Source organism: Zeus faber (assembly GCF_960531495.2).
Source record: "Zeus faber genome assembly, chromosome: 6".
NCBI lineage: Eukaryota > Metazoa > Chordata > Actinopteri > Zeiformes > Zeidae > Zeus > Zeus faber.
The window spans coordinates 10,750,001-10,764,689 of NC_137201.1; the positions used below are offsets into that span (position 1 = coordinate 10,750,001).

At 45.1% G+C, this 14,689-nt stretch overlaps 1 protein-coding gene across 1 annotated transcript; it reads left to right on the forward strand.

The window, feature by feature from the left end:
• The first annotated feature begins 2,837 nt into the window (after positions 1-2,837).
• Positions 2,838-13,848, forward strand: det1 (DET1 partner of COP1 E3 ubiquitin ligase). Its single transcript, XM_080002024.1, has 9 exons — positions 2,838-2,960; positions 3,480-3,835; positions 4,472-4,738; positions 8,816-9,028; positions 9,171-9,394; positions 9,774-9,903; positions 10,212-10,402; positions 12,658-12,849; positions 13,397-13,848. Exons 2-9 carry the CDS (start codon positions 3,587-3,589, stop codon positions 13,590-13,592), a joined length of 1,662 nt encoding a protein of 553 aa, XP_079858150.1. The 5' UTR covers positions 2,838-2,960; positions 3,480-3,586; the 3' UTR covers positions 13,593-13,848.
• The last annotated feature ends 841 nt before the right edge of the window (positions 13,849-14,689 follow it).

Below are 14,689 nucleotides of genomic sequence, written 5' to 3' on the forward strand. Positions count from 1 at the left end.
GAGGAAACATTTTTAAGATAGTTATAGTAAACCAATTAAATGCCCGACCTTGTCTCTAGCCTGAAGCCGGAAAAAGATTCACCAAATAATGTATTAAAGTATTAGTTAATATAATTGCTAACATTTCTTTGATTCATACAAGGAAACAAGCCGCAGAAAGAATACAAGGCGTAAACAAATATCAATCAGGAATCCATGGAGACAAATCTCTTACAAATTATGCTTTCAAATTACACTGTTAGCGTGGATGCTAACTGCGAATGATGTTTTTTGTTTTCTTGTCCTTTGTTATTTACCTTGGGCAACATGAGTGAACTCATTCACGTGCGTAAACCCCAACAAAATTTGTTTAATTGTTATCGCCTGCTCTCATTTGCTGAGTGAAATCAACGCTTTCTACTGTGAAGGTGAAGCACGTGCTTCAACACACACACACGCACCACACACACACACACACACACACGCAAAATACACACATACAAATGCACACTCCCTCACAAACGCACATCAAGAACCAAGGAGCACGGGCTTAAAGAAAGCTCTGTTATAACGTATGCACACACGCACACGCACACACACGCACGCACACACACACACACACACACACACACACACACACACACACACACACACACACACACACACACACACACACACACACACACACACAGGCTTAATCAGACATAGTTGAAAAGGAAAATGCCATTCAATTTTGAAGTGGGTAATTTCACATGCGCTGCTTGATTCTTTCCTGCATTTTTCTTTTTAAAATTGGCATTTCAACCATTTACAGCTTGTGCTTTTATGGGAAATTAAAACATTTAAACTTGACTCTTTGGTCAGGGATAATTGCCCAAAGACCCATTAGCAGTCTTCCAAGACCAAGGTACTAAGAGCATTCCACGCTGTCTTTATGTAAGGTTTTTTTCTCCTTTTTAATAATAACTAATGATAATAGTTTAATTATGTGTTATTATGTTGCACAAGGGGTATATCATCAAGGGGCTAGGTCATTCTACATGCGGCTATAAACAAATCAATGAAATGCTCTGGAACGTTTGTCTGTTTTCCTGTATTTTTGGACACACCAAATAAAACGGCAGAATAGAATCAGCACCTCTGTGGCCCAGTCTCCAGGAAGGATTAACGGCGGAGCCGCCGCTTGGAAAGCGAGCGAGGAGCACGCAACCTGGAACCCCGAGCGACAGAAACACGTCCTGTTTTCTCACTTTTATTTCTCACCCTATTTCTGAGATCCGGATGAGTCCTGGTCGATGCGAAACAGCGTTAACCCTTCGTGTGGGGAGGGGTTCTGGAGTGACGAGCGGGCCTCTTCCATGGCTCGAAGACACAGGTCTGGGTGGAGGCTTTTCCTCAACGTCCCAAGAAGAACTGCTGCTGTTCTAAAAGCTCAGGGTGGCTAGATAGATAGATAGATAGATAGATAGATAGATAGACAGACAGACAGACAGACAGACAGACAGACAGACAGACAGACAGACAGACAGACAGACAGACAGACAGACAGACAGACAGACAGATAGATAGATAGATAGATAGATAGATAGATAGACAGACAGACAGATAGATAGATAGATAGATAGATAGATAGATAGATAGATAGATAGATAGATAGATAGACAGACAGGTAGATAGACAGATAGATAGATAGATAGATAGATAGATAGATAGGCAGGCAGGCAGACAGACAGACAGACGGACAGACACACAGACAGACACACAGGTGGATAGACACATAGATAGATAGATAGATAGATAGATAGATAGATAGATAGACAGACAGACAGACAGACAGATAGATAGATAGATAGACAGACAGACAGACAGACAGATAGATAGATAGATAGATAGATAGATAGATAGATAGATAGACAGACAGACAGACAGGTAGATAGACACATAGATATATAGATGGATAGATAGATAGATAGATAGATAGATAGAGAGATAGATAGATAGGTAGGCAGGCAGACAGACAGACAGACAGACACACACACAGACAGACACACACACAGACACACACACAGGTAGATAGACACAAAGATAGATAGATAGATAGACAGACAGACAGACAGGCAGACAGACAGATAGATAGATAGATAGATAGATAGATAGATAGATAGATAGATAGATAGGCAGGCAGGCAGACAGACAGACGGACAGACACACAGACAGACACACAGGTAGATAGACACATAGATAGATAGATAGATAGATAGATAGATAGACAGACAGACAGACAGACAGACAGATAGATAAATAGATAGATAGATAGACAGACAGACAGACAGACAGACAGACAGATAGATAGATAGATAGACAGACAGATAGATAGACAGACAGATAGACAGATAGATAGATAGATAGATAGATAGATAGATAGATAGATAGATAGATAGATAGATAGATAGATAGATAGATAGATAGATAGCCACCATTTATTAATGAAGGTAAGAATTTATATTTCCTAAAAAAAAAAAAGTAATGTAACGAAATTAATAAATATTTCTCGCTGCGGACCCCCGGCAATCTCTTCACGGACCCCTCACGGGGACCGCGGCCCCCAGTTTTGGGAACCTCTGCCCTAAATCCAGCCCTCCAGAGGAGGCTCCAGTGTGCAACACCGTCCCCGGGCCAGAGGAGGCGCTGTTCAAAATACCTGCGGCTCAGAAGCTCCGTCACGCCGCTGTCGCTCGCCCGTTCCCACTGTCAGCGGCAGCAACGCACGGTTTTAACTGCCTCCCACCCGCCGCTAATCACGACTTATCTTTGCTTTTTTTTTTTTTTACGCTGTAAAGAGTCGTGCGGCTTCCAAACAGCTTCCAGTTTAATGTGCGGGTCCTGGTCGCAAGATAAGTACGAAAACTAGTCAGCAAACTCAGCTGAACAAGCTAAACGCTAAGCTGCTACTGGGGCTGGCCGCGTTTCTACAGCAACAAGTGAGTTAATCTGTCCCACTTCCCTCTGGATCTTTTAATGCGCAATGTCCCCATGCAGTTGCTGGTGTTGTAGTCATCTCTGTGAGAATTGGGGCAGAGTTCCGAACTCGAGCTTGTTTACCACAGCGACAGAGGTTTAGATGCACCGTGTAGTGTTTGGTGTCCATCACTGAAAGCCTCTGAATGTAGCCTAGTCGAGTCATGTCAGCCCTATGCCGCTGTTAATGCTGTTGCTTCTAATTGAGTGGGTGTTCACGGTTTTATGGCAGGTTTTTAGGCAGGGAATGAAGACAATATGTACCTGTGCTCGAGTCTGAGAGTAAGTCAAGCTCCATAACACAAGCTGTGGAGAACTGATGCACTTAAGCATCCATTTACCTTTGCCACCTGATGGAAACAGCCTCATTTCCATGTCTAAAAAGCCGTACACAGCCATTGCACACAGTTTCACTCAACGCAGCTTTTTCAGTGTCAATGTCCACCCGTCTCCCAATGTCCACCCGTCCACCTGTCTCCCAGCATTCCCGCTCGTCGCCAAATCAAAAGGGGAGAGGCGGCGTCGGTGTTTGGGATGTAGGACCCCCGCACCCAGACACACCTAAACCACCCCGTCCGACGAGACGACCATGGAGGAGGACACCCCCACCCTCAAGCCCAGGCGGATCCAGAACCAGAACGTGGTCCACCGCCTGGAGAGGCGCAGGATCTGCTCGGGGCGGGCCGCGGCCCACTGGTACCGCGTGCGCTGCTTCCACCAGAACCTGTTTCCCAACTTCACCGTGGTGAACGTGGAGAAGCCGCCGTGCTTCCTCAGGAAGTTCTCCCCGGACGGACGCTGCTTCATCGCCTTCTCCTCGGACCAGACGTCTCTGGAGGTAAAGGGCGAGAAAGTGTGTGACCAGCGTTTATAGATGTTATTGTTTAGCGCTTGGAATGTAGATGTACATCTATCATGTGTTCAAAATGTGTGTTTCATCATCTCTTACTGAGGCACAATGCCCTGAACATTTTCCTGGTGGTCATTCACATTTGGTCTCTATTTTTGGGTTTGGGAAATTTATACAACATGATGAGAAACCTAGCTTAAAATGATCTCATCCTGCTCACGACTACGGGGACACCTGTTTTTGCCAAAGATACTTAATTTAGCCATTATTTGTTAATTCCTAAAAGGTGAATTCCAAAAAGGCAGAAGCGCCATCTGTGAAGTAAAGTTGAGTTAAGTGTGACAAATGAAAGATATTCACGTCACGTCATGTCACACTACATTTGGATAGGAATTTGGTTTGCAGAACTATCCCTGTAGCATAAGTGTAATGGACTTAAAACTGATTTGGACACAAACAGAAAAACCAAGACAGTTGTAAATCAACATAAATCAGCACATCAAAACGCAATGGCCCTGTTATTGATGGTCGTTTACATAATAGTAAATTCAGTTTTACAGTTTTTTTTTGGTGTATTTCTCTCGGTGTTATGTTATGTTGTGACCTCTCTCGTCCCGCCTCCAGATTTACGAGTACCAGGGCTGCCAGGCAGCCCAGGACCTACTCCGGGGTCAGGAGGGAGAGACCCTCTCCACGGCCAATGACCAGCGCTCCCTCAACATCCGTGGGCGCCTGTTCGAGCGGTTCTTCTCCTTGCTGCACGTCACCAACGTGGCCTCCAACGGGGAACACCTCAACCGCGAGTGCAGCCTGTTCACTGACGACTGCCGCTACGTTATCGTTGGCTCGGCCATGTACGTCCCAGAGGAGCCACCGCCATACTTCTTTGAGGTAGGAGCAGATCCTGAAAAAGTTTTCCTTTTGATTATCGGTATGTCAGTCAGGCAAAGAACATACAGAAGGAGTGCTATACAAGAGAGTCTACGGCCGCGGGACAAGATAAGATAAGATAAACCTTTATTAGTCCCACAACGGGGAAATTTACATCGTTTCAGCAGCAAAAAGGGGACAGCAGAAAATAGAGAGCATATCAAGTACACACTATAAACAATATAAAATATATAGAAACATAAAAAATAAAAAAATCACCATAAATAAGAACCAGGTAGGTATGGGCCACAAGTATATTATTGCTTTTGTAAAACAGTTAAATCAGTTTTTATAGCAATTTCCTGAACAAATAAAGAAGCTTTGTTTTGGATCCTCAACGACCAAAGATACGTGTTTAGCTCTAAATCACTGTGTTTGTGTCAGGTGAGTCAGTAGCCATTTATTAGATAAGATTAGATTAGATTCAACTTTATTGCCATAGCAGAGTACAGGTACAGAACCAATGAAATGCAGTTGACGTCTAACCAGAAGTGCAAAAGAAGCATTTAAATACCAAAGTGCTATTTGAGTACAGTGTTTCTGTGCAGTTATGTAGGCAAAAGAGATGTATTATGTACAACAGTGTAAGGTTATAAATACAGGTTTGTCAGGAGTGTAGGGGGTTTATGTACAGAGAGTATAAATAGACATTTTATATAAATACTATATATATACATGTAGTATATCTATGTATATTGTGCAGGTTTTGGTCAGGTTAGGGAATATTAAAAAAAAAAAAAAAAAGCTAAGTAAAAAAATGTATTGTGCAGTTTTTTAGGTGATAGCAGTGCAAGGGCAATTGATGAAACAGTGAGTGAGTGTAAACAGTTATACAGTACAAGGCAGTAAATGTAAACAGGTAAACATTGCAGAAAGTGAGATGCAACAGGTAAGCAGGTAACCATTTAAAAGTCCAGTGCTAGAGGGGGGTGGGGGTTTATTCAACAGTGTTATAGCCTCTAGAAAGAAGCTTTACTTGAGCCTGCTGGTGCGGGAGCGCAGGCTCCTGTATCGCTTGCCAGATGGGAGAAGGGTGAAAAGTCCATGGTTAGGCTGGGTGTCATCCTTGACAATGGATTTGGCTTTGTTTAAGCAGCGGTCATGGTATGTGTTGTGGATGGAGGGGGTATACAGCCAATAGTCCTCTGGGCAGAGTTCACTACTCTTTGTAGTGCCTTGCAGTCGGCAACGTTGCATTTACCGTACCAGACAGAGATGCAGTTTGTAAGTACGCTCTCAGTGGTACAGCGATAGTCCTATAGAATCCTAGGACAAAGCTGTGCTTTCTTAAGGGTCCGTAGGAAGTTATGGCGCTGATGCGCCTTCTTCACCAGACTGGAGGAGTTGAGGGACCAAGAGAGATTTTCTGTGAGGTGGACCCCAATGAACTTAAAGCTAGACACATGCTCCACCTCAGCACCGCTGATATGGAGGGGGGTGTGTGCCCTGCTCCTGGTTCTCCTGAAGTCCACAATGATCTCCTTGGTCTTCTTGGTGTTGAGTTTCAGGTTATTGTTTTTATACCACGTAGTAAGATGTTGAACCTCATCCCTATATGCTGTTTCATCCTCATCTCTGATCAGGCCCACCACAGTGGTGTCATCTGCGAACTTGATTATGGCCTTGAAGCCATAAACAGGGGCGCAGTTGTGAGTGAAGAGAGAGTAGAGTAGAGGGCTCAACACACAACCCTGCGGCACGCCAGTGTTCAGGGTGATAGTGGAGGAGGAGAGACTCCCCAATTTAACAGATTTGGGTCTGTTAGTAAGGAAGTCCATAATCCAGTGGCAGAGTGAGTTGCTGATGCCAAGCTGGCTGAGCTCTGAGGGGATCACAGTGTTGAATGCAGAACTAAAGTCAATAAACAGCATTCTAACATAGGTTTTGGGGCTATCCAGGTGGGTGAGTGCTAGATGGAGCACTGTGGAGATAGCATCCTCTGTTGATCGGTTGCGTCGGTAGACAAATTGGTACGGGTCCAGTGAAGGGGGCAGGCAGGCTTTCAGATGTGAGAGGACCAGCCTCTCAAAACATTTCGCAATGATGGATGTCAGTGCAACAGGGCGGAAATCGTTCAGTTCCTTGGCTGTAGAAGTGTTTAGGCACCGGAACAATGGTGGCAGATTTATAACTGTGGATTGGGCTAGCGACATGTTGAAGATGTCAGTGAAGACACCAGCCAACTGCTCTGGGCAGGCTCACAGCACACGTCCGGGGACTCCATCAGGGCCAGCAGCTTACCGAGCATTCACCCTGCTCAGGATGTCGCAGACCTCTGAGGTGGAGAATTGGAGTGTGTCCTCGTCAGGTGAAACAGCTGACTTGAAGGCTGCCTCCTTGTTTTCCCGATCAAATCGAGCGTAGAAGTGGTTCGGCTCGTCTGGGAGGGAAGTAGAGGAGGGTGGGGGAGAGTTGCATGGGGATTTGTTGGTGAGTGTATGTAGGCCTTGCCACATACGCCGGGGGTTGGAGGAGTTGAAGTGCTCTTCAATCCTTTGCTTGTAGTTGTGTTTGGCCCTGGATATTCCTTTCTTCAGATTGGATCTGGCAGAGCTGTAGGCCTCCTGGTCTCCCGCTGCGTCCCTGGCCTTGAGGAGAAGGCGAACTTCTTTGTTCATCCAGGGTTTCTGGTTAGGGAATAATTTCACTGATTTATGTGTCCGACTGATTTATGTGTCAATTTTTATTATGTGTTATTATTGAAGTAGTCTTGCATTTTCCTGCTGCTACATTATCTAGAAGTGTGAATTCTAGTTTGTAGCCCTGATAGCTGACAACCATAATTCAGTGAACTGAATTGGTTTGTGTCATTAGTCAAAATCCCTACAGTGGTGCTCCTAGTGTTTCTAGCATTTCTCAGTTTTCGCTGTAGCTGTCCTGTTAAATGGCACTGGAAAAAATGCACAGGGAATGAAACATAATTTTGTTACTTTTGAAAGTTCTCAGCACCTTATGTGTCCAGCATATCTGACTTTATCTGCAATGTCAGAGCTCTGTCCAGCTTGCTGCCATGATCTTCGAAAAATGCATCACGATGTAAAGAGAATCAAAGGTTGGGCTTGGCATCATTATACACATCAATCATGTAATAGTCTAGCCTCGGTGTGGTTAAAGAAAGGCTTTCCTTTGCAATCGATTGAACCTCCATCAACACCTCCGTGTAGCTCCGTAAAGTACCTATCTATCTGAAATCTGAAATACCAAGATTTGTTGTAGCCGTTGTTTCGGTGGTTTCAGTGAATAACACCAATGACCGGAACTTTTTCCAAGAAGGGAGTAATATGACGCAGTATTGTCCTTTTAAATTCATAATGCAAAAATCTTGATTTTTGACAGCTCAAAGTGCTCTCGTACAGCACTATGCCTAGCCTGACATAGCCGGCCCACTTCACAAATGCATAGTAGTCTGGAGTAGTCTCTCAAACGGGCGTTATCAAAAGGCGCAGACCAAAATGGCACCCCTTTCTATCGTCATCATATTAATCCCTCCCCATATTTAGAGAAACGCTTGAGTGGCCCAACCCTGGCAAGGTTGGGTGGGAAATCTATTTGAATGGAAGGGGGTCTGGCCAGACGTATCTGCCAGAGCAGATGAAACATGAGCTCGCAGATTCATTACCGCAATTCTTCCTGTGGGGTTGTTTGGTGCTGTTTCAGGGGAGATGAAGGAGAGTGAGCATTTCGGGAGTTAACGGTAGTTCACTTGACTGGGCATATCCTACGATACACTGGTCACCTATCCATCAGAACCCTGCCCTTTTTATGAGCATTTTGTTTTTCAAAAGAGGACGTACAAGAAACTGATACTTCACGTTTGGAGTCAATGAAACTGTGAAACCCCCCCCCCCCCCCCCCCTCTTATCTCTAGTCGCAGAATCAAGAACCTCTGGATGAAACAAACAGTGTGTGATTGTCTTGTGATTGGCTGCTATCAGCATTTGCAGGCAGTTTGTTTGTTTGCTCGGTAAAGCTCTCCGGGCTAACACCGCAGAGGTACTCGTTGGTTCTGAAACCCAGTGACCCTTCCGCCCCCGCCAGGTCTATCGTAACAACGAGTCAGTGACTCCCAACCCACGCTCGCCGCTGGAGGACTACTCCCTCCACATCATCGACCTCCACACGGGCCGCCTGTGCGACACCCGCTCCTTTAAATGCGACAAAATCATCCTGTCCCACAATCAGGGCCTGTACCTCTACCGGAACATCCTGGCCGTGCTGTCGGTCCAGCAGCAGACCATCCACGTCTTCCAGGTGAGTTGTCCCCTTCTCCCTGCCAAGGCGTCTCGCGCTTCCCTGCTGAAGTAAAAGACGCGAGGCCACAAACCTCCCAGCAGTCGTCTCTGCCGTTGCTCAACCTAAAGCTCCCAATTCCATGAATCTCACCTGCCTGTAGGTGACGGCGGAGGGCACGTTCCTGGACGTGAGGACCATAGGGCGATTCTGCTACGAGGATGACCTCCTGACGCTGTCGGCCGTGTACACGGAGGCCCAGGCCGAGGGCCAGCCCGGCTTCCCCCGCCTCTACACCGACAAGACCATCAACTCCCTCAAGCACCGGCTGCTGGTCTACCTGTGGAGGAGGGCGGAGCAGGACGGCAGCGCCACGGCCAAGAGGAGGTTCCTGCTGCTCCTCTTGCACCTATTCACTTGTTCAGCGACACAAGAAATTTACCAGTAGTGAGAAAAGAAAAGAGGAGGGAGAAAAGTTTTTTGTTTCCTTACACGCCAGCGAACAGGCAACATCTTTTAACATCCTCAGCAGGAAATGACTGGTAGAAAGCCTGTGCATTTGTCAAAAAGGGTAACGTACTGTGTATTTGTGAATATATATTAAGTATAATAAGAAGTTGCGGTTGGGGGTAGACAGTCGGTGCAGGAAGCTAAACTAAATTAAATCCACGAAGAAAACAAAAAGCACACTGCATATTAATGTGAGTAGTATATTTTTACCAGACAGTCTCGTTGTGTTAAAATGTTGTTGCTTTGCCCACACCAGATTCTTCCAGTTCTTCGACCAGCTGAGGAGGCTGCGGATGTGGAAGATGCAGCTGCTGGACGAGCATCACCTCTTCATCAAATACACCAGTGAGGACGTGGTCACGCTCCGCGTCACTGATCCCTCACAAGTACGAATACATGCACAGCCCCAAATTACATTCATTCATAGGCAACAAAGCGTGTCTTTGGTAACGTCTATTGAAGGTTTTGCGTGATTTCTCTCAGAACATGTTGTAAATGAGTTGGCTGGCTACACTTCTCTCCCAAACAATGCCACTCCTACGCATCCTGGAAAACCTGGATTTGGATTTTGGATTGGTCATGGAACTCATTGAATATGGGAAAAAAAAAAAAATCCCAAAATGTCTTTAAAAATGATTTCTTGGTGAGAGTCTGAACCCTTCTCATGGTTTGATTGATCCACTTCCAATTCCAGCCCTCGTTCTTCGTGGTGTACAACATGGTGTCTACCGAGGTCCTGGCGGTTTTCGAAAACACCTCAGACCAGCTGCTTGAGCTGTTTGAGAACTTCTGCGACCTGTTCCGAAACGCCACGCTCCACAGCCAGGCGGTACAGTTCCCCTGCTCGGCCTCCTCCAACAACTACGCGCGGCAGGTCCAGAGAAGGTACGGACTGTTATGGGATCGATGGATGGGGTTTGGTAATTTTTGGCAGCTCATGACGTTTGGTTTTGGGGGTTTGCACCAGCAACCCGGTAAAACATTTGCGCTATCCATGACAGATGTCATGGTTCGTTTGTCATCGTTTGGCAGCATTTCCAGAGGGTTTTGGGAACCGTTTCAGAGGCATGATGTCATGCGTAGCTTCCTGACACTAGGCAGAAGAAGGGTTAATTGATGGTTGGCATCATGGAGGCAAATAAGTCCCAGGGTTTAGGAAAGGGTGTTGGGGCGTGTTAATAGATTCATGTTACCGGGTCATGAAAGCTGTTGGTGTTTTCGTATAAGATGAGAAATAACAAAAACATTTGCTATGTGAAGGAATTGTGAGATTCCTTCTTTCGAAACCATTAGCTGCTACTAATGCTGAACACACTGGGATGAATACTGAACACCATGAAGTGGTATTTTTTCATTCATTTGCCAATTTGTTTTTATGTCATTGCATAAATTTGAGTGTGTCCTTCGTGTATGGCAAATCCGTCTTCAACATCTTCTGGAACAAAGAAATCCAATTAGCAATAACTTCTGCTGTATGCATTCTGCTCAGTAAAAATAAATCACAGTGATTAGTGTGATTAAGCAGCACATCATAAGTAGCAGCAGCTATTTAACATCCTGCTTAAAGAGTAACCAAAGCCTAAAATCCAACCACAGTGAGCCCACAGTCCCTGTCCATCCAAAATATTGGATGGACAGGGGTGTGATGGAGCGAAGGTGCTTATGGAGGAGCGGAACCTGTAGATACTGCATTGGTTTAGGCTTTTTAGAGGTACAAATAAGTCAATAATATGGTTGAAGGGGACCTATTATGCTGCTTTTCATCAAGTTAATATAGCTCTCTAAGGTCCCAAAAACATGTTTTTGAAGTTTTTTGCTGAAAATACCACTCTAGATTATGTATTCTAGCCATTCTATCATGTCTCTAAACCATCTGGTTCCAGGATGCTCTGTTTCTGTGGGGTGGCTCCACCCTCCTGAGGCCCCGAGTGCTGTGAGCCAATGGGGTTTGAGCTTTACTTCCAGGTTCCATTCGCATTTAGTCTGTAAACCTTCCCTGATTTCACCTTATTAGTCCACTAAAATCTGTTTGTGAACAAATTTGCAAGAAATAAGCAATCCAGTTGCTGAATCTTCATTCATTAGCTCTACAAGGCCTCCTGTGGGTGTTTCTGCCCTCAAGTCGAGTCACACTTAGGGAGACGGAGTCTATCTGGCCGTTGGTTGCCGAAATAGCGAGAGTTTTTATTTTAAAAAAGGAAACAAAAGGGCTCGCTGGCAAACAGGATAACCGGTAAAGAATAATGCGTTGGCCACAGGAGGATTGACGCTCAAGTCTGACTCCTGGTCAGCAGAGGAGCCTGTGCACTGATTCGCTCTGCAAGACTGACAGACGTTTAGAAAGCTCCCTGCCCCGGATCAGACCAACCAGCACGGCGCGGGCGCTGATCAGGCCGACTCAAGGCAGCTGGGTGGCCGTGGCAACAACGTCCCTTGGTCCGCTACAGCCTCATTTAAAAGTTTGTTCCGACTTTCGTTGCCGACACTGCAACGGGACACCAGATACGGGGATTTTTTGTGCCGCGTAAACTTCAGAAAATAAAATAAATAAATAATCCATCTACAACAATAATAATAATAATACATCTACAATGAAAACACACTATTTTCATTGGTTTTGTTTGGAGAAACGGACAGCGGATCTCGTGCTGCAGCCTAGTCTATTTTCTTTCAGAATTATTCTTAAATACTTACATTTCCATCGTCTGCAGTTTCTTCACGGACAGTTGGTATTAATTCATGTTTCTTTTAAAAGATTTGTGCTGGTCTGTGAAATAAACAGAGCAGTTCCTCGCGGCATATTCTCCAGCAGTGGATGGAGTTACTCAGATGGAGGGCGGTTCTAATTCTAATGAAGTCCCACTTGATGTAGGAAGGGGCTGCAAATCAAATCTGCTTCACCACATGTTTTCTGAAATAGACAACTCACAATAAACTGACTGAGTTGTCTTATTTCACAGTCTGTGTGTTAGTAGGCTCATCAAAGACCCAAATGTATGTGCATGAGCACTGAGTAGTGAATGTTTCATAATAGCTCCACTTTAACTTTCTACTGTTTTCATTATTATTGCCATGGATAGTGCTGTCGGCCATTGCATTGTTCTTTGTACAGTTTATCTAACACACCCTCCCAATACAAGGTTCAAGGACACCATAGTGAACGCAAAGTATGGGGGTCACACGGAAGCGGTGCGCCGGCTGCTGGGCCAGCTGCCCATCAGCGCTCAGTCCTACAGCAGCAGCCCCTACCTGGACCTGTCCCTCTTCAGCTACGATGACAAGTGGGTGTCGGTGATGGAGCGGCCGAAGACCTGCGGGGACCACCCCATCAGGTACCCCTGCACCCTCACATACTACACACACAGTGACTACAGTATCCTTATTTATATTAGAGAACATCATACACTGTGTCCTGTGGATTAATTAAACACGGCCTTATTTATTATTTAAGTTAGACCAGCACAAGTCCCAAGTTGCACCCATGTAAACAGACATTCATTTATACAGAATCTTATTAAAGTGGTAATCTGTAAGATTATTTTGTAAATAGAAAATCAAAAACCCATTTTTCTGCCCAAGTGAAGGGCAGATATACAGTATATAAAGGCAAACTATAGATATGGATGAACATTCACACAAAAAAGAAGAAAACAAATTTGCCGTTCTGGAGCGTAGATGAGGGAAATCCCGGATGTTAAAGGGGGGGACTACAGCTTTGAATTGAAATCTGGGACTTGGATTCCCACTTTGTTTCATTATCTTCTATTTTCTTACTTTTTTTTATACAGGAAATAATGCCACACCTAATCACATAGAACTCTATCTTTGAGCAGCCAAAACCTTTTCAAAGACAGATCTCCCTTTCTCCGTCTCGACCAGGTTCTACGCTCGGGACTCGGGTCTGCTGAAGTTCAAGATCCAGGCGGGCCTGCTGGGTCGGCCGGTCAGCCACACCGTGCGGCGCCTGGTGGCCTTCACCTTCCACCCCTTCGAGCCATTCGCCATCTCGGTCCAGCGCACCAACGCCGAGTACGTGGTCAACTTCCACATGAGGCACGTGTGTGTGTGTGACTGAAGGGAGTGTTTGTGGCATGGATTTGAGCCTTTGGACTCGGGGGGGGGGGGGGAATCCTGAATCTGTCCACGGAGATAAACGGACACCTACGCCCCTCAGAACAGAGACAGAGAGACTCTTGGGGAAGTGATGGATGGAGGAGGGAGCTACAGGTGGGAACAATAGTGAGTCGGTGGACCTTGGAGGGACAAACAAGGACGTTACATTTTTTATTTTATTTTTTTGTGTGTTTTAAGTCTTTATTTTTAACATATATTTTTTAACAGATGTATATATTTTATGCTAATTAAACAAATTCTATATTTCTCGTTGTGTTTTGTGTTTCCTTTCAACTCCTTTTGAACCTACTTCACCGTGAAACCGCTTACCTTCCATGTCACATCACAATGTCGTCTAATCTGCATCTGCCGGGGCCTACTACAGCATAGTGTGAATGAGTTCTCTTCTCTGAGTGTATACAGTATGCATGGCTTCCTTTTCCTCCTCTCTTCCTTCTGTTTGAGTGGGCTGCATCTGAGCTGTAAATGTTGTTCATCTCGCTCCCCCTCCAGGCCACAGCTTAGCAGGATCTCTCAGCCCTTGAGTGTGCGTTTTGCTATTTGAATATTCTAACACAGTGTTTCTCGAACAGTGGCTTGGAAGGCAGATTCAGTAGGCTGGACTTTCCAAAATGTAATCTCGACCAAGTTTAGTGGTTCCCTGGAATCATTAACATTTTTGTTTGCGTACGGTATACATTATACAGGTGTGTACACTGATCAACCACAACGTTCAAACCACTGACAGGTGAAGTGAATAACATTGCACATCTCGTTCCAATGGCACCTGTCAAGGGGTGGGATGTACAGTGGGGCAAAAAAGTATTTAGTCAGCCACCAATTGTGCAAGTTCTCCCACTTAAAAAGATAAGAGAGGCCTGTAATTTTCATCATAGGTACAACTTCGACTATGAGAGACAGAATGGGGGGAAAGAATCCAGGAAATCACATTGTAGGATTTTTATTGAATTAATTGATAAATTCTTCGGTAAAATAAGTATTTGGTCACCTACAAACAAACAAGCAAGATTTCTGGCTTTCACAGACCTGTAACTTTTT